The following is a 25,437-nucleotide window of genomic DNA, read 5'->3' on the forward strand; positions in this document are numbered from 1 at the left end:
AAAGCCCCAACCAACCTGGCCTTGAACACTTCCAGGGATGGGACATCCACAACTACTCTGGCCAGCCTGTTCCAGGACCTCACCACCCTCATAGTGAAGAATTTCTTCCTTATATCTAAACTAAATCTACCCTCTTTCAGTTTAAAGCCATTACCCCTTGTCTTACCACTACATGCCCTTGTACAAAGTCCCTCTCCAGTTTTCTTGTAGGCCCTTTTCAGGTACTAGAAGGCTGCTATGAGGTCTCCCCAGAGTCTTCTCTTCTCCAGGCTGAACAATCCCAACTCTCTCAACCTGTCTTCATAGGAGAGGTGCTCCATCCCTCTGATCATCTCCGTGGCCCTCCTCTGGACTCACTCCAAGAGGTCCATGTCCATCTTATGTTGGGGGCCCCAGAGCTGAATGCAGTACTCCAGGTGGGGTCTCACGAGAGCAGAGTAGAGGGAGAGAATCACCTCCCTCGACCTGCTGGCCACGCTTCTTTTTATGCAGCCCAGGATACGGTTGGCTTCCTGGGCTGTGAGTGCACATTGCCACGTCATGTTGAGCTTCTTGATGTAATGCAAAAAAATGTAAAGCAAAGATGTAATTAATGTTAAATACAGTATCAGAGTTCTACAAGACGTGCAGTCCTCCACTACTTTCTGTGTCTGTGTTCAACAGCCAGGAAGAGATCCAAATTATTTTTTCTTATCTTAGCAGAAACCTAACCTTAGAAGAAAACCTACTGGTCACTAAAAGAGTGGAATCTTGCAAGTCAGGTAAAACCCCATTTTAGGGGTAACAAGAGGAATAGGAATGCAAGTATGATGTGTTACTGGGAACCAACAAAGAAAAAGTGAGTACAATGACTGCTAGAAATCATGTAAAAATTATCCCAAGTTCCTGGAGCTGTCCCAGCTCAGTGTCAGGGTGAGAACTGAACTCATACCACTGCATCCTGACCATCCCTTCTTCCCTCTCTCTCAGTGCATGAAGGGACAAGAAGGGAGCTGTGACACAGTCCGCAGAGGTCTCAGATATGGATAACTGGAAAGAAAATGAGTTCATTTTCAGGTTCTCCACTAACACCACTCTGTCTTTCCAGAAAGTGCAAAGATAAATGTTCTAAAGAATGTGAAGTGCTCAAATACTGCTGTAACAAAATCTCTGTAAACACCTCAAAACCATTATATTAACCATTTTCCACAGAAAGTAAGAACTGATAGCTGAACAGCTATTAGGTTAGATGCAGGATGAGTACATTATCTAGAAAAGAAAATACCTTCTATTATGAGACTAATAATTCAAGTCAGTTAATCAGGAGAACAAACCAATGTTTTTTAGTTGTATTGAAAAAAAAAAAATCTTTTTTTTCCACCGAAGATCCAGATATACACTTTGATTAACAGCATTTACAGAAACATAGAAGTTCACTGAGAATCGCACAATCTTTAGAATTATTATTAATTACCACCAGGTTACAAGTCAGCTATGTCCCCTAAATCCATTAAAAATATGTATTTCTATTACATATTCCCAGTTCTTTTCAAAAAAGATTGAAAAGGCATTTATAAATCTATACTCCATAACAAAAGAAAGTGTACTCATTTTTCACTGCCTGAATCTCATGGCACATAATCATTTCCCTTTCCTTATTACAGTCTTCTTTACATGGGCCACAGAAATTCAAGGGCTTGTTCAGACAGTATAGAATGCTTAAATTTTCTTCTTAAATACCGATTTTACTTCTGTTCTGCTGCATTCTGTTAAGAATCGGTATTCTTAAATACCGATTTTACTTCTGTTCTGCCATGGTCTGTTACATATTATTGTTCTTAAGATGTAGCTTTCTTTTAAGAGCAGAACCTGCTGTGAGATGGCCAGCCTTACCTGCCATGTGTATTTTCCTACATAAGTCAGGGGTTCAGACAGAGGGAAGTACAAATCTGCAGATTTTAGTAAGAAACATTATACAAACCCAACAGCAATCACTAGGCAGCTCAAAGGAGTTCAACAAACAAGACAAACATACACAGGAAATATAAATATTTGAGAGGCCAGTAAAAAGAATAAATATGTTTTCTCTTTGGAATTTTTTTAGTCTTTACCTTCACAGATAATTGCTCTACCCACATCAGAGAATCAAATTTATACACCTGTGTAGACATTTTCTGATCTGAAAAGTGAATACCTTTGCGAAGGTATGTGGGAAAATAAGTAAAAATGGCATCTTTGCTAATATGCAAATGACAAATTTTCATGTATAATTTCTGCATATTATGAAAATGTACCTTTCAATTTTTGACTTAAGTATTGGAGTTGAAATATTCTTTGGAATGACATCAGTTTCTTAAGCATAAGTTCTAGCAAAATGGAACATTATGTTTGAAAACTTGATTTTAAAGCATCCATCAGAAAATCTTAAGATCAAAATCTTAATCCTTGCACTCACCAGAACCCAAGAGACAAGGGCCTACTAAGAAGCCCATTTTCTTGCTTCTCCTTCCACTGTACATCTACTATTTATAAAATTTCTAATAAAAGGATGACAAAACATTTTTACCACCTGATGAAAACTTGTGAAAATCATTCCATTCCCCACTGATATGAAATTATATTTCCATATAGAGTCATAAACATATTTTTTTACAGTAACATATGTTACTGGAGAAGTTTAAAATGGAAGTAAAGAACAATAAATTGAATAAAGGTTAGGAAAAAAAAATATATAAGCTAAACACAATTTACGTGCTCTGGAACTGTATAAAGAAGGTAAAGGTGAGGTTGGCATACAGAAAAAACACTCTTCTAGAATAACTATGGTAGGAGCATTCCATGCAAACCCTTCTGACACAGCTTCAAAGTTTTTTCTCCTAGAATATTTAAAATTCTGTGGTTCACTAAGGAAAGGAAATTATAACATCAAAACCACTTTCATTTTAAAAAATACTCAAAAAAGCAATTTCCATTGAAATCTGTGAGAGGACTTATGGGAGTGTGGTAAGCAGGAACTGAAGGCCTCTAACCACTGCTACTTCCTCAGAATTTCCTAGGAGCCTTTCATTGTATTGACAAAGAAAGAGATACAAATTATGAAGTGTACATTATGTATTACTTTTCGCTCTAAAAACACAATGAATGCTTTTAATATGATAATATTAAACTGGTTAAATAGTGGACTAGCTTGGATTTATGAAATACAACCTTGTGCAACAAAATTCTCTAAGTTTTACTCTTCTTCCTGATACTATTTTTCTTTACTTTTAAAATAAGAGACTTTTGCCCCAAATGTACACCTGTTACTCCTGCAGAACTAGAAGATTGAAAAGCCACAGAATCATTTTGGCCAGCAGTTTAAAAATATTTTTTCTCACTGTCAGTATTCCTTTTGAGATTTTCTGCAATGTGTGATTGGCTCTAAGTTTCATGGTGGACTACTAGCTTTTAAATTTCATGTTTGGTAGGAGAAAAAAGCATTAGTTTCTACTTCTGGTACTGAAAGATTTTGTGTACTCGTACACATGAAAGTAACTTTTCTCTGATTAAATGCAATTTAGGAACATTAATATTTTTCTCTGATATTCAAAACCAGAAACTCAATTATAAGGACATAATCTGAGAAAGACTACAGAATTTACTTTGAGGCAGCAGCATCCTGAATATATTTCGTATGATTTTGAATATTTTAAATTGACAGTACCTCCACCTAATTTGGTGGGGTTTATTTTGCACTGATTAAATACAAAGTAACATCAAAATGTCCCTAGAATTATCCAGTATTTGTATCCATGTAACTGAATCAGGCATAAGGGAACTATATTTTTGTTAAATCAGTACCTTTTTTTTTATAAAAACAATGGTAGAAGCAGATTCACTGGGATACAGAGAATGAAATTAAGGAGCATAATACAGCTATCAATTATGCCTACTGTGGTCTTCTCCCTTGGTACACGAAGAAGGCATCCACACCCTCTCTTCCTTTCACAGCATCATTTCAGCTGCACCTAAGCTCTCAGTACATAATGCTAAGGCAATATGCATGCTTCATCCCATGTTGCCTAAGATACTCAAATCTCCAAACATTGTCTACCCAAAGTACTCAACCACACTTGTGAGACATATGAAGTATGTGCAGATTACCTGCCTTATCATACCAGCTGATCAGAACTAAACATATAAAATGTGACAATGTCTAGGTTTCTTAAAACAATTTGAAAACTTACAAGGAGCAATGCAGAAATTCCACAGCCCACATAGATTTATATCACAGTGTGAAAGCTCAAGATAACACTCATTTCTGATTCTCAACACTACTCTAAAGAGCCCATTAATTCCAAGTACAGGCTAGCTCTCACCTGACAATTGCAGAAACCTAAAAAGAAAAGGCAGAGACATCTCCTAAAAAAATTATCAAGTTTAATATGCCTTTCAATGCATTTCCATTTTAAATGATGATTGTGAACAAAAGTGTGGAACACCTGCTACTAACTAAAGCTTAAGTTGTAACTCTGTCTTGTGTAGCTGGATGGAAACAAAAAGGAGAGGATATACTGTTCATCTTTATGTAATTTCTGCATAAAATGCAATGGAGAAGCAAGTATTTTATATTTGTTTGTAATTATGGGAAAACATAGATAGTGAAAGAGTTGGAATTTGATTTTCAGTTACAAATTTTGCACATTTGATATTTGCAAAGATAAGCATATTGTCTATGTGTAAAATAATTGAGTTGCCTAGTAAACTAGGCAAACAGCATCCAGCACTGCAAATTCTGTTTCAAAGCTACTCTAACTACCATCCCTCCCCAGCTTCATAAATTTACTACTTTCAGATCAAAATCTTTTCCAACAAGTAGTGATAGAAACAAATTTGGCTCTGGTTGTAGGAATACAGTATGCTTATCCTGGTTTTCAGAAATGAGAATAGGAGAGAAACTTCCATGTTGGATATTTTTTTTTTTTAACAAACATGCTTATTCATTAGGGTTTATGGGTAGATAGCAAGCTTTACTTTAACTTTGGCTGGAAGCCAACTACTTTGCAGTGACAAGGCAAACAAAATCATTAAATGCCAAATATATTCAAAGTACTTCCAGTGACCTTCCTTGAATTCTTCTTGAAGGACAAATAACTCCTCTTGAAATTGAAATAACTAACAAGTATAAAACACTTCAACATAAAGAACTGCCACATCACCACTTAGCCATGATTCTTAGCAAATTCTGCAGCCATGAGGCTTAGGCAGCTGAAGCAACAGCCCAGCTATAACATATGAGGATCTGAGATAGCATTTTGAAAAGCAGTAAACATAAATCTTCAATTTGGGGCTACAGTGTTTTACATCTAAAGAAAGTGTTATACAGATAATAATAAAAGGCACAATTAAATAATGCCATGAAACTTATACTACTTTTAACCCTGGCTTATAAATATTTACATAGTGCAGGTGAATTCACATATATTACTTCCAGACTAATATAAAAATAACAAAAATTAATTGAAATAATTTATATTAAATCAAGAAGATTTCTTTGTGTAGACAAAGCCTAGGAAGCTGCAGTGAACAGAGAATGCTCCTAATGATTTTGTCTTTGTGGAGTAAATCTATGACATAGATTGCACAAACATATTTTTCTAGTTCCTCCTGGGTTCAGGAAGAAATCACCTCACTTTTTAGATTCTCCATTTGGATAGAAATTAGAATCTAAAATATATAACGGAATATTCAATTATTGGCAGAGAATCTCAATAGGCAGAGAAGCCTACTTTTCTTGCACACTAGTGGAAAGCATACTGTCTTAGAAGTTCATGCCATATACTGAGGAATGAAGTATGCAGGCAAGAAGCAACATTCTTATGTAGTATTAACAAGGACACGTCCAAGTCTGCAAGTATACTCTCCGGGGACCACAAAAGAATACTCTGAAGTGTGAAATCACAGTAAATACTCTGAAATATGGCAAATTTGCAGAACTTAAGATACTTCTGCAAGTCAAAAAATCTTTTGAACCAAGATCACAATTATAAGAAAAAGCGAGTCTCAACCCAACTATGGAGAAGATGTTTCTCTGTAATAAATTGCTCAAAACTTCTTCAACATTTGTATTTTAGAGCTGTAACACTTATTACTGGAGTCGTATGCTTACTATATTCTTTCTTGTCAGGAAGCAGCATTTTCAGTTGTAAGTTATGTTTTGCTCAATGAGTCATAAATTAAAGAACTTTCCAGAGGAACACAAAGAACGATGGTTCAAATTTTATAAGGCATCATGCATTAGAATACCAAAAGGCTTCTACTGCGTTTTAATGACTCATTTTGCTGCTGAATAGGAAATGCCAGCTAATGTACACTAAAGTTAATAAGGACCTGAAGGAGATAAAAATGATACTTAGCTTCAAGTATCGTTGGTACTCACTGTAAAGAATTGTGCCATTTAGAGCAGTTGTTTTCACTGTCAAGTACAGCGTCGTCAGATTGCTTGTTTCCTGCCCAGATGCAGTCCTGGCCTCAGATACAGATGTCAGAGAAGGTAGTTCCAAATAAGAATTTCCAGTGAAGGATGGAAAAAACAGTGCTGTGTCTGAAATGAACAACCAAAAGTTAATTTTATTAATTTATTACAAAATAAAGTAATAAAATACAATATAATCAGCAAAACACTTTTAAAAATATCCATTCTTCTGAATACCTGTGAATAGTGTAATCAACTATATTATTTGCGGAGCACGCATATAAATTTATTTAATTTCAAACATTCAAGTTAAATATGCAGAAAATGAAAATGTTCTAGCATCTGCATACTACCAGAAGTGAAAAGACCATTATAGGAGGGACTTCTGCTAGAAGATGCAATAAAGTTCAAAAGTTTGTCACAAATTTTCATCTTTACAGATGTGTCTGTGCAGAACTTTGTTCTTATGACATCCTTGTGAAGTACTTTTGGTTTATAGTTGTAGATAAGAAACACAGGTTTTCTTCATTTTGAGAATACTTAAATGTTCTGGGTTTGAAATCATGATGAGGATGCTATTGGGCAGTATATACATTTTTCCACTACACTACTCCTGTCTTGAAAATAATAATCGCAAGAGAAAATTTTAACTATGAAGGCTTAACATTTGCAACATTTATTGCATTAATTACCTTTGTCACTATGTTTTTGTTTTTTTTTCCCCATAACTGTGATAATAATACCACTCAAGCAAGAAAAAATAGAGTAAAACTGATTGAGGTTAGGCAGAATGTCTTCCTGATGCCGTAAGCATCCTTGTTAAGCAATGCTCCTTGAAGACTGTCTAAATTCATCACCAGGGATATGAATAAAGAATGACCAACAAGAAAAGCAGTCTGAGTTCAAGTAATATTTTTGTAAAGAAATTTTTAATTTAATGAACTAAAACTATACAATGGATTTGTGACTGATGATTACTCATAGACATGACTAGTACATGGATTTTTTTTTCAAAATTTTTATTCACTTTATTAATTTTTTGTTTGTTTGTGAAATCTGCCCATGGTTTATTCTCTGCCATTTTTATTGGACTTAAGAAGAAAGAACAAAATGAAACCCCTAGTTAAACGAGCATGTGCTAAAGGGCATTCATTAAAAAAACCACCACAACCTGACAGCAAAAGAAAGGCAGGATGGAAAGCAAGAAGTAGTTATGTTTCTAAATGGTAGGTCTGGAAAAATCAGGATTGTTGGAGAAAGTGAAAAAACTATGGGATGAAAAAATTCCCTTGGAGGGTGAGGTAAAGGTCAAAGGCATTGCAAATCAGAAGCAGGTCTACACAATTATGAGAATGCTGTTTGTCTAATTAAATTTGTACTTTCAAGGGAAACTACTATCAGATCTAGTTAGTCCAGTGCAGGGCCACAAACATGATTAAGGGATTGGGGCCTCTTTCATAAGAGGAAAAGCTGAGAGAGCCAGGACTCCCAAAGCTGGAGAAGAGCAGGCTGGGGTGGATCTTATCAATGTCTATATATACCTGATTGGAGGGGATGGAGAAGACAGAGCCAAACTTTTCTCAGCAGTGCCCCCTGACAGGCAATGGGCACAAATCAAAAACCAGGAAATTTCACCTGAACACATGAAAACGCTTCTTCACTGTGAGGGTTGTCAAACACTGGCACAGGTGGCCCAGAGACGTTTGTCAAGTCTTGATCCTTGGAGATTTTCCAAACTTGACTGGACGTGGTTGTGAGAAACTGGCTCAGGGTGACCCTGCTCTGCTTGAGCAGGTGATTGGACTAGATGATCTCAAGAGGTCCCTTCCAACCTTAACAATTTGGTGATTTTGTGATCTTTCACAAAGAGGCTTTGTGCAGACCACATTAATTCTTATTCTTCAAATGTAGTGCCTTCAGAAACTCCAATGTAGTACAGTACTCACAATGTAGTGGTACATCTTGCAGCTAAAGCTATTAAAATGTCTTCTATTAGGCAGTTTTCAAAAAATACTCAACTTCGAGATTAACGGACACAATTTAGTTTCTACATTAAAAATAATATTTTGTGAGGTTTCTTTCAGCTAGCTGAAGGGGAGGGGGAGGAGAGAGAGAAGGGGAAGGGAGCATAGGATACCGAGGCAATCTTGAAAGGAAGGACAACCTCATCAGTCCTTTAGCTGGGATAATTCCCTTCAAAGGAGAGATCTTCTATAAAGACCTGCAAGTTTCCAGGGAGTCCAGCAGAGGACTTGCAGCCAGAGGTCTCTGGACTAATGGATAGCCAAAACTACTGAGAAAAATGCTATTTCAACTGTAATGACTACACCTGCAGTGCTGCACCAAAAGCAGCGTAGGCCTCCATCACCAATGCAGTGAAGTCCTCTCAGGAATCAACAGAAGAGATACAGCAAAGACAGAGACTTCACCAGAGACTTAAACTCATATATAAACTCATATAACTTATACCTGGCCAACAAAGCCATCCAGAACTGCAAAGATGCAGACTACACCCTCTTCCTCATGGTATGCAGGCTATTAGCCTGCTGATCCTCAACAGTCATTCTCTGTCCTAAAGCTGTACAACAGTTGCAATCTGTCACAACAGTACAACATCAGTAAAGAGGTCACTGAAAGCACAGGGGTTAGTCCTCTCCTTGGATGAAAAGCCTAAGTGGGAGAAAACTAAACAGCGGATATCTCCTTGAGCTTTCATCTTCACACCAACTGAGATTGATTATCTGCAATGTAGATCAGAAGAAAGAATACAACCTCTACAGGTAGCACAAATGAAGCAAAGAAGCCACCAAAGGCTTCTTAAGCACAAGACACCATGAAAAACTCCTACCTAGCAAGAGGAATCAACCGTGAAGTATTCCAATTCAACAGTTGAGAAGTACTGAAACAGGACATGGTCAGCTGTGCTTTCTATGTCCCATATTGCAGGGGAGGGAGAGGTTTGAGCAGCCACAGATCCTGCAGGGAAGAACTTCCCAGCCTCAGGGAACATGCCCTGACAGAACATCCTCTCTACAGGAAAATGTACCCATGAAAACTCTCTAGAGCACTCTTCTCCATTTGGCTTAAAAACTAACTTGCAAGTGTCACAAGCTAGTTGAAGTGCTTGAATAGCAGAGCAAAATCTTTACTGTTAATCATACTAGTTTGTTGTTTTATCTTTTGTAACTTTGTTCTGCAACTACAAAATTGTTTTTAAGTATGCATATTCTCTTGTTCCTTAAATCTTGACAAATAATAAAACTAATTCTGGGTAAACTAATACACAAATGAGAACTCAATTCCAAAAGAAGGTCTGGAGAGGAAACGGTAATTCAGTGGCAAGCATTACTCAAGCAAATAGCCCAGCATATGGCAAGACAGTGAAGAGCATGTAGGAATCCCAGCATCCCAATATCCACTAAGTCTAAGTATTCTTGTCTTATCTTGCATATAATGGAAGCACATTTTAAATACCTTCAATATTTGTCAAGCCACAAGCAATTAATTTTCAATATTGTTGGATTTGGCAAAAGTAGCAAAATCTAAAAACCATTTTTGAATCATTATTCACATCTCATGTTTTATCCTTAATAGAATTCATACATACAGCTAACTATAGACCCAGCATTTGAAATTAATTCAGTAATAGCAGCGAACATTTTGATAACGGGGAATAGTTTAATACAATGCAAACAGTTGTTTGCAGCAAACTGCAGCCTCATACAGAGCATTACTCTTCCTAAAGCTTATCAAAACCAACATAATGACACTCACAGTATTTTTGGAAGAACTTAGTAATAACCTTTGAGAGATTTCATAAAGATATGAGTGTTAGGAGATCTCTGACAATGGAATATTGTTACCAAAATTGTGAGAAATCCATAAACAAAAGAAACCATCATTCTAAGTGAAAACTTGTCAAGTTGCTGCTATGTTATAAAGATAATTATAGAACCATTCCATAATGCTATGTTAAATAGTAATACAAAATTCCCTGACACGGGATTCTAAAAAAGGTGACATTCCACAAAATATAAGAAATCATGAAGTGTCTCAAACATATTAATGCTTTCAATTTATACATATAACTGGTAATGGCAGACAGTGAAAAGACATCTTAAATTATGTTTAGCATGCATACATAGTACACAAAGATGGTTACTGTAAACTCTTTCTAAAAATTAACAAAATAGTAGCCTTGAAATAAACAGCCATACACTGTGAAAAAACTTGGAATAAAAAGTAACTTTTAGGAAAAAAAAAGTAGAAAATGCATGTATCTACAAGTAGAACCTATACTAAGATAGAACTATGGTTTTCAGAAATCAGTTGTTGCTCATTGATGTAGTTGATTGAGTCTGTGTATTAAGAGCCTAAAATCTTTAGGTTTGTGATGAAATACATAGGTAGAATAGTATAGGCAAAGCTGCTTGTCTGGAATCTCTTTTTCCACTTCCCTCCTTCTACTAAACTCTGAATTAGCAGGAATTAAAGTCCCATGCAGCACTGAGCATGGCTGCACACTGGTAGATTCCATGAATCAGAGCCAAAGAGGGCATATGCTGAACTACAATAAGCTAATAACAGAAATACTATCGATGCCAGCTACAATGAGCGTATAAGACTCTACCACAGTATGAGAGTATTTTATGCTGTTTTCTAGCAACATTTACATATCTTCATATTTTAAGTTGGTTGCTTAAAATAAGTAATTTTATACTTTATTTATTTCACAGGACAGGCTGACAGAAGAAATGGTTACTTTATTCTCTCCTGGGGCTACTAACACTGTCAGCTCTGTCCATGACCCCAAGGGACTGTTCCACTAGGGCAGTGGTCTCCAAAGTGGAGTGCATGCATCCCAGGGCGTATGCAAAACAATTCACCGGGGTGCAGGAAGAAAAATATTAGAACTGCAGTAGTACATATATGTAATTTATAAATAAATACATATACATACATTGGCGGGGTGTCCTCAAAAATTTTTTACTGATGGGACGCGCAATCCCTAGTGTGAGGCCACTGCACTAGGGAAAAACTGAAGGGCAATAAGGACTTACCACGTCCCCCACAAGAAGGAGAGGGAACGTAACGGAGTCATCAGCACAGCAGTTCTGTAGTATGGAAAATTTCTACAAAGGAATTGCATATGATTCTTTGACCTATGTTTAAGGTCTTTGAGCAGAATATAACTTTTTGTGATATTAGCAGTTACTACAACTAAACAGTGACAAATGTGACACTATACCAATAGAGGATAGTGAGAAAACTAATACGATACAACTTCTCAAAGGCATACAGTTCTTTTGGAGTCAGAGTATGTCCCTGTTTCAATAAGCAAAATGGCTTATTGAATTTTAGTCCCCAAACTGTATTTTTTTAGGATATATAGGTGTCCAAATCCTAAATTCATCAAATTCAGGTCTCTATATGCATACAAACTTCATTTTTAGATACTTAAATATGTCAATGATCAGGAAGAAACATAATACAATGTTAACAAAATTAATATATAAAAAAGACTTTGCAAGTACAAGGCACAATCAACTATAAGTAACATAACAGTTTTACAGGTCTCAATTATACTGGAAGCAGTAAAAAAATTTCTAATATTTTAAGGGTAAAAAAGGAGACTACAAGTAATTCGAGATACAATACCTACAAAAATTCGTAACAGAGACTACAGAGTTGGGTCTTGGATTCCCTGAACAGCACATATAGATTTAGACTAGATATAAGGAAGAAATTTTTTACAATGAGGGTGGTGAAACACTGGAACAGGTTGCCCAGAGCAGTGGTAGATGCCCCATCCCTGGAAACATTCAAGGTCAGGTTGGACCTGAGCAACCTGATCCAGTTGAAGATGTCCCTGCCTGTGGCAGGGGGGTTGGACTAGTTGACCTTTAAAGGTCCCTTCCAACTCAAACCATTCTATTATTCTATGATTCTATATTGCTAAGAATTGTACTTTAACGGTTTAACTGAAGGCTTGAATTTTCTACTGAAATAAATAGGTTTTCTGGGATATTATCGACTACAATTTTCATAATAACACATACTATAACAAGAAAATGTTGAGAAAACTTTAACTAGTTTCTATTATGATCCTATTTGACGTTGTCTTAGTTAGAAAATAAACAGAAGTAAGGGGAACAATACAGTTTTCCACTGCTAGTAAATTGGAATCAGTCTGTTTCTACTCCTATCTCTAATTTTCCATTTGCATTGTTTGCTTTTTGTGACAACTTTGGCTTTGTACTGAATTCTGCTAAATTCTATTGAATTCTATTAAAAATAGACTTTTTAATCTTGAAGACAGAAAGACCCATCAACTGCACCAGCCATCGCTAAATAAATTCAAATGAGAAATAAGTAACACTTTTAATAGTAAGGATGGGTATCAGAAAAAAAAAACAAACACCACAAAACCCTAGAAAGGGAAGTAATGCATTCATCTTCTGGTAGGAGAGATCTGACCAAACATCTGACCAACCTGTCTACAATCTACAGAGTAGATAACTGCATTGAAAGTCTTTGGTCCTCTTTAATAATGAAGAGAAATGGGTAATCCTAGGATGTGATTCTCCTCACCTTGTAATGAACATCTAAAAAGGCCAGATGAATCATGACCTAAACCCACCTATTTCTCTCCACTTGCTATGGAAGTACTTCAGGGTTACTAGCTTAGCTGTAGATACGTACACTGGCAATATCTGAAGTTAGATGAACAATTCTTGCTCTTGATGTCTGTGCATCAGAATCAAATGGCCTGCTGGAGGATTTTCTTTAGGCAAAAACAAGTTAATATAGTAGTTCTGAGTTGAAATGTTAGAGATGTGAACTGAACAGGATATCAGAATAGTTAGTCAGGGGCTTAAACTCTGAATTTTCTATTTGTATTTTTCAATTACAGTGTTAAACATCCTATGACAGAGATCTGAAACTTATGGACAGATTCTGTGCTTGTTCTTTTCCATCACTCAAAAAATATAGTAGAAGCAGAGATGATAAAAACTTTGCTGACCAGTGCAGCAAACCTTTTCCGTATTACCAAGAATGGAGGTGTTCCCAGCAGGCAAAAAGTCAGTTTATCAGCAGTATCAAGGGACTGATGAATACGTGACTTGCTCTATCCATCTCATGCTCAGAGAATATCCCTAGGAACCAGATTAAACTACCTGAGAGTAATGCATTCTTTTATCTCATGTTCACGGTGGGAAGAAAATCAAAGGGAAATAAATATGATTTAGAAAATTCCTAGGGATTATGTCTGGTACATACAAAATCTGACTTGGATATTTCATAAAGCATCACACACACCTACAATAGTACAGAAATACAATAACCATTTCCTCAATGACTGTAACTTTAGAAATCTATGAAATAATTGATTAGGTGAGTTCAGCTGTTTTCAGACAATAAATATGAAACAAAATAAATCTCACCCTTGCTGCTTTCATTCGTTTGTTTCAATGCACAAAAACCTTCTGCTTGCTGTAACTGAACTCCTCCATTACAAGGCAAAAAATCCTTATGGAATAAAATGCACAAGTTTTTCTTTATCAGGCCAGCCTGGTGCCTTGTTGATAATGCTCTCTGCTGTCAACTGGGAGATCTGAATTCAGATCACTGACTTAATCTCTTACTTTGCAGATAGCTAGGGGCTTAGAATGGCAGAAAGACAGTATATTTAATTGTGAAGACTCAGAGGAAGCACTGAGAGGCAATGGGTCACATAGGCGATCCTTAAGAGCAGGACATCGTTTCATTTTCATTGAAGGAAACTGCCATACAAGTGGAGTGGAGCAGTATTAGATGAAGAGAGTTCAAAAAATTCTAGGAAAATAAAGCAGATGATGCCATTAAAATTCTCTCCTGAATTTTCCAAGCAGCCTGGTAACATGCATCTGCAAAGGTACAATGAAACACAGAAGAGAAGCAGAGATGATCAAAGGGATGGTATGGCTTCCAGAGAGAGAAACAGATCAGGCCTATTCAACATGCAGAGGAAAATGTGAATAAATGACCACTCCATGTTTTGTAACACAAAAACTAAAGGCACTCAATGATACTATCAGGTCACTGGCTTGAAAAACAAAAGGAGATGATTAATAACTTTTCACAGAATGCATATTTGATTTGGGTAATTTAGTGCCATATGACATTATGTGGATCAAAAGTATTAAAAAAAAACCCATGAAAAATTAAGAAAAATACAGGAAAACCAATCCATCAGAACAGCAAGTATAATGGCACCACAGCTCAGGAAATCCTAATCTCACTGATTGGTGGAAGCTGAAGTAATACACTTTGGGAAAAATCACAGTTGCCCTGTTTTTTATATCCTTTTCAAAGTATTTGTGACTGGTTTTGCTCAGAGACAGGATATTGAGCTAGATGACCTACTGGCCTGATCCAGCTGGTAATTTTTATGTGACTTCTTCTGCTTTCCATATCACTGCTGAGATTGCATGACAGAAGATAAGAGATATGCACACCATTTAACATACAGGAAATTAATGATTCCCTATAGTTATCTGAAACGTAGTTATCGCTGACATGGACAGTGGAATTGAGTGCACCCTCAGCAAGTTTTCCGATGACATCTCTGAAGAGAAGGCTCTGGGGAGACCTTATAGCAGCCTTCCATTACCTGAAGGGAGCCTACAAGAAAACTGGAGAGGGACTTTGTACAAGGGCATGTAGTGATAGGACAAGGGGTAATGGCTTTAAACTGAAAGAGGGTAGATTTTGATTAGAGACAAAGAAGAAATTCTTCACTATGAGGGTGGTGAGGTACTGGAACAGGCTGCCCAGAGTAATTGTGGATGTCCCATCCCTGAAAGTGTTCAAAGCCAGGTTGGTTGGGGCTAGTAGAAGGTGTCCCTGCCCATGGCGGGGGAGTTGGAACTAGATGATCTTTAAGGTCACTTCCAACCCAAACCATTCTATGATTCTGTGAGTCTATGATTCTATATACCAATTGTCATTACCTAGTACCTAGAGATCAAGTTACCCTCCTCTTTTGGCAGCTGCACTGTAATAAGTAGATCAACCCAGTGTAAATATATTATTAGTTTTATTTCAGGAGAAAAATAGATGTATTGATAGTTTTAGCATTCCTTAAATAGTGAGAAGTTCGAGTTAGCTGCATGTCTGACAAAACAAAATCACAGTAAAGCAGTTTTATATTCATGCGCTTTGGGAAACAGGGAGCCACAAGAAGAAGAAATTACTTTCATATTCCTGTTTTGTAGCCCTCATTATTCCTCTTCCAACCTCACATTTTAGGAGGAACGAATCACTTTTTTTTTTTTTTTTTTTGCCTATACCCTCAGTTGCTGTACATTAGCAAAGTTATAACTGCATCAGTTTACAGCAGATGAGAATTCAGTATTTCTGGCCAACTCCTGTGTATCTGTAAAAGGAAGAAAATCACCTGTCTCACAGAATAAGATCAAGCTTATTCAGTTAATGGCCATAAGCATGCTAAACTGTCCAGCTGAGAGATGCTGTGTAATTACTAAATTCTGTTATTTTTTATGGATATTACATAGACATGTAAAGTAAGACCAGATATGTAAGTAAGTGGAACAGACTGACATAAGAAAGGAAAAAGGAAAATTATTCATTCATATTCAGTTCAAGATTTTGTGAAAACAAGTATGACAGTAGTACCTCAACAGAAGGTATAAAAAATAGTCAAGAAGTTGGGTGTTGAAAAAATCCCAAACGATCTAGTTGTCATTAGTCCAAATCCACAAACAAAATTAGCATCTTACTACTTGTTTTTAGTAGTTTTGAAAACAACCCAGTCATTTATCTTTTTTCTGTTTGATTAGTTTCATCTCCAAAATTTATTACTTTGCTCCTAAGTGCGTTGGATTTTGAAGTGAAAAGAATGTTCCTAATTGATACTAGTACCTAATCAGATGTATTTTACCACCTGCATTCAGAATGATGCATAAGTGCTTAACTTCTTTCCTGAATCTGACATAGAGGAAATGGGGAAGCTATTATCTAATATTTTCTTCAAGCTCAACATACTTGACAGGAAAAACTTCCTGCAAAAACACCAGAGTTTTACCTATTTAAAAAAAAAAGGCCTATCTAGGAGGGAAATGAAGGTCCTTTATATCTTCATTTATATTTTTCAATCTCTCCCAATTACAGGAAAAAATCTAAAGTAGGCTTTGAATATCAATCCATAATTTACACTGGAGCTGTCATAATGCACTACTATATTTGATGTTGAAAAACTGGTTGCTTTTAAGGTCACTGTGACACATATGGCAAATTTTAATGAAGCAAGGACTTGTAAAAATCTTTTGAAGTTCACTCATTAATTTATTTGTTCTGTAAAGTATCACAGAAGGTCTACTTGAACGTTAGCGTTCACATTTTTTATTCAAGTCTAATGAACTGGTAAAGGGAGTGAATGAAATGAAGTATTGCTTTTCAGGGGGAAGAAGGCAGCTGTCGGAATACGTTTGGAAACTCAGACTTTTCGTAACATGTCGATGTACTAGAGATCATATATTACTCATTGTAATGAGAACTGTTTGGTTACACAAATGAATGTGACCCAATAGCTTAATTTTCTGTTGTTTTACAGTGAGTCTCATTTAAATGTGTACCTATTTTATTTGTATATTTGTAATTCTTATGGTTATTAAAATTCTAAGGCCATCTTTTTCTTTATGAGATAATAATGTATTTTCAGTCACTTTAATTTTATTTCTGCCAGCTAAGTTTAATTTTATTTTATTCTTTGCAATGGTTCTTGAACACAAAAACTACATTCCTATCCTAAAGGATCAGAGAAATACTTGACGAGTAATTATCTGTAAAAGTTTAATTTGGACAAATATTCAGACTTTTTCAGTGTCTGTCATATTTAGTCAGTTGAAGAGGAATCTTCCATCTCGATAACACTGCAAACTAATCTGTCATATGGTTGGCACCAGATAACAGATGATCAATATTATATGTGAAATGCAAGCTGTAGTTTTAAGCACACTAAATTTAATGTGCTCATATATAAATAACACAGTTTATGTACTGTTACATTGTGTGTGCACCAATATTTTATACTTTCCTAGGAGATTTTGTTTAGACTTTCCTATTATTATTTAGACATATAGATGCATAATTTACAGAACTGTGTAAATATAATCTGAATTTTAATCTGAGCTTGTTTTCATAGATTTAGGGTGCAAAGGTAGTTCCTGAAATTTCTCATTTTCTGGCTATCAGTACCTTCCCTGTAAAAGTAAGCTCCACCCGCATAAATGTGGAAAGAAAAAAGAGAAAATAGTGTTTCAGAGGTACTACTACTGTGTTGCTATGAAACTATGAAGTTGTTTTACCTTCCTGCTAAAGTTTTGGTAATACACTACTGAAGTTCATTTAAGCGATTTATAAATGATCTCCTAATCTTTTAACAAATAGTGTATAAAATGGAGAAATTAATTTGGTAGGGTGTCAACTGGCTAATCAATCAATGATCAGTTGAATCCTTCTACCAATGTTTCTAATGTAGAAAATATTGATTAGACCTTTTTAGATGACTATTTTGAAATTAATTTCAGTCTGCTTCCTAGGACTTTGCAAGACCTCTAAACCGTATTTATAGGAATATATTCACATTCTGGTTTTTATGCCTCTCTTTATTTTGATACACAATAATTTGTGGTCAATACATTCAGTGTTTCTCCAGAAAACTGGTTAAATTTTCTTGTTAGAAAATACTTTTGGTTTGGTTTTGTTGTTTGGTTTTTGGTTTTTTTTTGTTGTTTTTTTTTTTGGGGGGGGAGGGTTAGTGCATATATACATATATGTCTTAGTTAAAAATATAAACATACAAAAGAGTTGTGCAGCTGCAAATAAATAGACAGAATATTGTCCAGCATAACAAGTGGTTAGGTAGCTACTGGAACACAAAAAAAGAGGAAAACCCAAACCAACCAAGGCTTAAGAGCAACATCATACTATTAAAAATATAAGAAAATGATACAGGTCATGATGCAGCAAAAGTAAACATGTGTTATTCAGTGGAAGATTGGATTTCAAAGGCAATTCCATAGCTTAGGCTCCCATTTACAAAACTGATTAGGAGGTCGGACAATTAAATCAATTAAATCCACTAAGCCACAATAGAATTACAAAATTAAATGCTGTACTTTGGCAAAAGGATACTAAAAACACAAACAAAACCAAAAGCTCATCAATAAGTCCCTTCTAACTTCTTGAACCATAAGCTTTTCTACTTCATAAGCCTGCAATGAATATATTTACTTGATTCTACTTCTTAATTACAGTGAGCCAGTGGATTGGTTGCAATGTTTTAATTTGTTTAAGCTAGCATCTTACAGTTGACCCTGAGGCTTCGGGTTGGGGTGAGAGATGTTTCAAGGCCTTTGGATTCAAATCATAGAGTCATGATCTTATTCTGAAAAAAGACTGTTTTGCTGTGTATGATAAAAGCCTGAGATTAACCAGTGACAATGTCTGCAGGTGAGAATGAGCAAAGTTACAAACAATGTGAACATAAACATTGTTAATTTCTGCTCTCTCAACATGTGAAGTTTTAAGAGGAACAACGAAAGCCACAAAATAGGAATATGAAAGCAGTTTTTTCTCCATCTCCCAATTATATTAACACCGCTCCCAATTATATTAACACCGTACCATGGCTTCTTTTGGGAATCATGTAGCTAACTCTAGAGTTAGGTGAAAAAAAAATCAACAAATTACAGACCTTGCCCTTAAATAATATTTAAGGGCTAAAATTTTTAACAAATTAAGGTAGATTAATCTTCAGTTAACACCAGAGCAGGAATTAGAAAAACAAACATTTCAATGTATTTACCCTTTCCTTTGAGGATTCACAAAACAAAGTAGTTTTCTGCTTCCCCACAGTTTTCTAATGTAATTTATTTATTTTTAGCCTGAATTTTCTGATAGAAAAATGCAAAACTATAAAATGGAGAAGTATCTCTATAGACATCTTACCTATTCCTTTCCCTCATTTCTTAACATTTGCCACTGCTATATTAGTTAGGAAGTACCAAATTATAGATACCACTTACATATAATGATCAGTTTAAACATTTGCAGTAGATTGTATCTAATGTTGAATGGTTTTAGAAAAGTATTTTCCAATTGATTTTAAAGCAATATTTACTCTGCTAGTATTTCATAATAATAATAACAACAACAACAACAATAATAATAAATCTGAATTGCAGTACCTTTGGTTTTATTTTGGTAATTACAAGAGAGCAACATTTGGGAGAAGCAGGTACATTTGCAAATATGCCTGTTCACTTAATCCCAACAGCAATAATTTCAAAGTGGTTTAATTGGGCTCAGTTCAGTCACATGAAATTGCAAGAGAGTATTACAATCAAGTAAGCAAACTTATCTGGATTAAACTAATGAGGCAGCCAACTGAAAACTCAGAAATGCATAATCTCTTGCACAACTCTATATTTTTAGCAGCCTTATTCAGCCAAGATGTAAAAGCAATTCCGTCTGCCATTATCCTTGACTGAAATGAGTAATTTTATTGGCTTTATCTTGGCTATTTTGGCTTTAACTGTAGTACCATCACTCTCCCCTTCCAAAACATAACCAGTAGAAGCGCCAGATGAGATGGATGTTCAGTATGAGAGCTTTCAGCTCATCTGCATGCTTTTTTTCACTGATTTGATGTTACAGTGACATAGCAAACCCCTGCTGTGGGTGTAGGCGAAACAATGAGAGTAACTGCTCAATTTACCTGTACGTTGCCTGCTGTGTGCAGACTGTAGTGTGGATTTTTGGACTGTAGCGCTGGACAGGCTCTGAGCAACATGATCTAATTGAAGATGTCCCTGCTCATTGCAGGGGGGATCGGACTAGATGACTTTTAGAGGTCCCTTCCAATCCAAACCATTCTGTGATTCTATGATTCTATGATTTTGTTAAAGCAGAAGTGACTGAGCAGTAGAGAAGAAACTGCCTTTCCATAGCTGCTGCATTTTGGGTCAGTGTAAACCCCTTCTGAGAAGGAAGAAAGAGGGAGAAGACACTGCTTCTCCAAGGAGAAGCTCCATTTGGAGACTGAAGAAGCCTGCACCATGGCTGTAAACACAGACATTCTCAGCCTCGTCTCTCCTCACCCTCCATTCTGCCCAGCCAAAAAGGTCTGCCTGAATTTAGTCCCAAAGGTAATAAAAAGGTCCATGAGAGCTTCAACAAACCTAGGAAGCCACCCTTCTTGAACAGATCTGTTTTCAAACCTTTTTATTTTAACTTCTTTTCAGTGCAGATCTGACTTTCATCTATACATCTATACATCTATAGTTACTTTGTTCTAATTTAGTGTTTTATGTTCTATGCAGGATGACTTTAGACAAAGATTACTTTCATGTTTTGGGGTGTTCTCTCCGAAGGAAAAGGAAAACAGTATTTCAACTCTAGATTGTGGCTTACTTGGGAACCTGCCAAGTGGTTACTCCAGACTAAAAGCTCTTATTTCAGAACCATTTCTGGTACAGTTTTCCAGTTACTGCAAAATACCACATGCCTATTAATTTCAGTGAAGCATTACTGTCCTGGTAACCACCTAACATAATTTCCCTATTGTTTAACTGTACAGAAATAGATTTTAGCACTACTGTAAGCTTTTTTGTATTGGTGTAAGTAGGTCTACTCAAACAGGTTGTTGATTTGATTTACAGCATTAGTTTGTAAATATACATAGTTAAATGAACAGCAAGGTGGTCAATGAAAGAACAGAGATAATTTTATCCTACAAAAAAGCACATGTAGGCAAAAATTTCCTTTTCTCCCTAGCTTTACTGCAGAATTCAAACACATTAGTTTCAAGATAAGCAAAACTTCTGCTTGATAATAATTCAAGTCCAGGTGGCCAAGCTACACCACCAGAATACAGTTTGCAAAATACAGTAAGTGAAATGACACAAATGCTGGAAAGCCAATGACAAATTATTTTCTAGCATTTGCCAACATTTAAGAAACACTTTCTTGCATACATGGATATTTCTACGAAGAATCCCAGGAGGAAAATAATCTTCTCTTCCAGGCAACAAAACAAATCAGCAACATTTGTCATGGACTAAAGCAATCCTTGTACCTCAAAACAACACAAAAGGCCTGTGCTGTCAACTGGGTCACAGCCCCCACTTCCTTACTTAGGATCTAGAAATCTTCAGATCCCCTGGTCTCCAGCTCTAAGCAAGGAAATCCTACACTTCAGGACACCCCTGAGATCATCCAGCGGTTTCCACATTATCGAGTATTGATCTGGAGACTGATGAATTTCTGCAAGACTCAAGAATTTCTGCAAGACTGAAGAACCAACTGGTTCAAGTTTAGAAAAGCCATGATAAGTTTATAGTGGCAGTAATCTCAAAATACTAGGTCCTAGTAACCATCACATTTTCTTTTTGATGTTCCAAATTATTAAAATTAAAAGAAAAAGTCAAACTCCTGATATTTTTCACACCTGCAGAACCCATTTCCTAAACAAAGCTTAAAAACTATTGATGAAACACGCTGTGCAAACACTAACTTTTTTGCTTGAAGTAATTTAAGTTATTCTGCATTATTTATTACTTTGTGACACTGCACTTTTTTTTATATGCTGCTTCCAAAAACCAGGAGAAGATATCTGAAATAGTCTACCTTTTCTTCACACTTGTCTTAAAAGGGAAATTTTCAGACCAAAAGTTTAGATATGAAGTACAGGCATCCACCCATCTGGTAAATTCCAGTGTTAAAGACAGAATGGAACCATATTAATTTGTATACAATATATTCATTTACTTGCCATATTTAGACAGAAATGTGTTAGCAACTCCTAGTTATTAATTATTTCACTAGGAAATCTTTCTGAATAACAACTTCTCAAGGATATCCATGGAGGTTTTATCAGCCTAATGCATTTGTATCCTATGGGATATCTGAAAAGACAATATTAAAATGTAGCAAAAAACATAAGAAAAATGACATTAAAATGACTGCAAGGAGTCCAGAAGCATTTTGTAGATGTGATCCAGAGAAAGAAAAGTGATAAAGAAACAGTGGGGAGAAAATCCAGCCCAGAAGAGAAATATTTTTCACTCATGGGTATAAAAGGCAGATGGAATCCACCTCTCAAGTTTGAATAGGGAAAAAAAAGAAAAAAAAAATTTTTCACTTGAGTGAACTGTTTAGATCACAGCCAAGTGGCTATGTTAGAAGTACAAATCATGTTGTACAAACTTACTCTTCACTTCATATGACCCTACAGAACTGCAATTCAGAAGTACAGATCTGTATCAGGATACCATATCAAGAATCCACATCAATTCAAGGACTTGGAGAATTAATTTCTGGTTACAGGTGAGTGGAGCAATTGTCTGCTTGAAGCTGTTGAAAACTACAGAGCCTGGACTCAGTAAGAGTGTTCTTTTCTCTCCTTTTCTGATTTGGACCAATGCTTTGTACAAACAAAGCACACAAAATACTGTGGCACACAAGAACACAAAGTCTCACGACAAGTAACTATATTATGCTTGACATTTGCTTGTCTACTAATTCATATAACTTCCTTGGCAAGCCACAAATAATAATTTTATGCAATTTACTACATCTCAATTAGAGGTTTAATGTTTGTATATCAGTTCTTTTTTCCCAGCAAACTCTGAAAGGTCAATTCAAAATGAAGCTGCTGACGTTGCTGTGACAGTTAGGCTTTTTTTCCCCTTTTTAATAAAATCATAGACAACTTGGTAAACAAACCCAAACCCCGTTATTATGTTAGACATTTATTTCTTTAAAGCTGAAATAAATCCACCTATATATTCCATTGGAATATTACTTCATTGTTATACATGAAGCTGGGAAATCAGTAAGATTTAATACAGTGAGCTAAGATACAAGCAATTTCCCAGACTGGAAAGGTGAACACACCTGAAAGAGAAACATTAAATTTTCATTACATTTTGTGAAACTATTAAAGCTTCAATTTGATTCAGTATGAGAGTAAGAAAAAATGAATTAGGTAACGCCTTCCTTTTAAAAGTAAGCATTTCTGATTATCTTCTCTTCCCTCCAACCATCATGATTTCAGAACATATATTCTCATCAACTCCAAGATTTAGAGAGTAATCCTTCACGTCATGTCTGATATCGATTTTAGATTTAGCTTTAACAGTCTTTCAGTGAGCAGCTGCTAAAATCAAAACTGTACTAAGGCAGACAGGAATGCATGAGGCAAGATGATAATCAGGATTATGTGATTTCAGAGATCCCAAACTTTTGGAGCTAGAAAGTCTGCTGCCCTCAACAATGGAAAGCTTCCAGCTTTTCATCTGGTGTATTTCTATTTTTGACCTCAGAGTTGCTCACAAAGCACTTACTATATCCAACAGAGCTGAGCAGCATTTATTTTACTCAAAACAACTGATGTCTATGCTGCAACAGCAGTTAATTTGCAGAACAGGTTCAAAACTCAAATACTTCTGAGTCTAACTTTGTAATATAATATTACTGGCTTATAGCAAAATAAACCTACAGTCTGATGTACTGATAGCGAAATAACTCAACTTTTAGGGATTGTTATTTTCTCCTTTGTTCCATTTATCACTGATCTATGGCAGATACGTATTAAATAACAGATTATCTACCATTCTGCACTAATTTAATTTTATTACCTAGCATATTGGAGTATACTATCAAAATACGAAAAGCTTAAATTTTCTTTTAGATAGTTAAAATTAACAAATAATCTAGAATAGCATTAGTTGTTCAATGTGCCAGTCTTTTGCCCTATTAATTAGAATTTCAAGAGCTCCTTCATGGAGTTCAGTACTTTTGTTGTTGTTACTGTCTATAATGTTATTCTTTCGGTTTTAAAGCTCTGATGTTCCACAGTAAATGTCAATAGCATGACTGTACTGCTTTTGGCTGGGATAGAGGTAATTTTTTTCACAGTAGCTGTACAGTGCTATGTTTTGGACTTGCAATGAAAACAGTGTTTCTCACTTTTACCCTTCCAATTCTCTTCCCCATCCCATGGGAGGGAGTGAGCAAGTGGCTGTGTGGTGCTTAGCTGTCTACTGGGGTTAAACCACAACATTGTTCTAGAAAAATACTTTCAGGCCATCTAGAAAGCATTGTAATGCAGTTTGCTGTCATTTTTAGAAACCAACTGTTAATAGCTCTGAAAAGCAGGTGAAGCTCCTTGCTCAGTCTTGAATACTGGAAATAATAGCTGGTAAGTATATATCCACCTGGAGTCCTAAGATTAAACATAGAACTTTCAAAACAAACATAGTAAGATCCTCATTGCTTGACAGCGGCAAGAATTTCTAAAAAATATCTGAAATGTCTGAAGTAGCAGAATTCAGAACAATAATTGCTAGAATTATTAGGAAAAAGGAGGTATCACTTCTTTTTTCAACAGGCCTGTTTGTATACCAATTGTTCTTTTCTTCCAGCAAACTCTGAAAGGTCATTTCAAAATGACAGGCTTAGCAAATGCAATACTAGGGATAGCAAAGGAGAAAGAGGAGGAGATAAATAATATCTCTAAGAATCATTGCAAAAACAAAATAAATCACACCATTTTAACGGCATCACTGGCACAATCCAAGAAGAAGAGGTAGATGTTGCACCATGAATTTACTATATTCAGTTTTTGGTTCACAAACACAGCTCAAGTAACAATTTTAATTCTTTGCCTCCAGACTATGGGCCTGAACTGTGTAGAGTAGAGCTTCTCCCATGATCTGCTCTTATATAGCAAAACACAGCTGCTAACAATTCCTTTTTAATATGACATAGTACTATAGGATGGGAAATTTTATTTAAAGTCATTGGCAGGGCTGAGTTAAGTTTCATTTTGAGAACTACTTGCACTACTATGGTATTAATTTTCTATAGTCTGGTGAGCAACTGCAATTGTAAAACAACCTTATAGCAATGTCACAGCTCTGCCATTAACACCACAT

General features: G+C 35.8%; 1 protein-coding gene across 1 annotated transcript in view; it reads right to left on the minus strand.

The window, feature by feature from the left end:
* EYS (eyes shut homolog) overlaps positions 1-25,437 on the minus strand; it is a 958,850-nt gene that overhangs the window by 174,359 nt on the left and 759,054 nt on the right. The window contains exon 37 of the mRNA XM_075145270.1: positions 6,398-6,562. Coding sequence (XP_075001371.1) covers positions 6,398-6,562 — 165 coding nt within the window. The remainder of the gene's footprint in view (positions 1-6,397; positions 6,563-25,437) is intronic.

Source organism: Calonectris borealis, chromosome 3 (genome assembly GCF_964195595.1).
Source record: "Calonectris borealis chromosome 3, bCalBor7.hap1.2, whole genome shotgun sequence".
Classification (NCBI taxonomy): domain Eukaryota; kingdom Metazoa; phylum Chordata; class Aves; order Procellariiformes; family Procellariidae; genus Calonectris; species Calonectris borealis.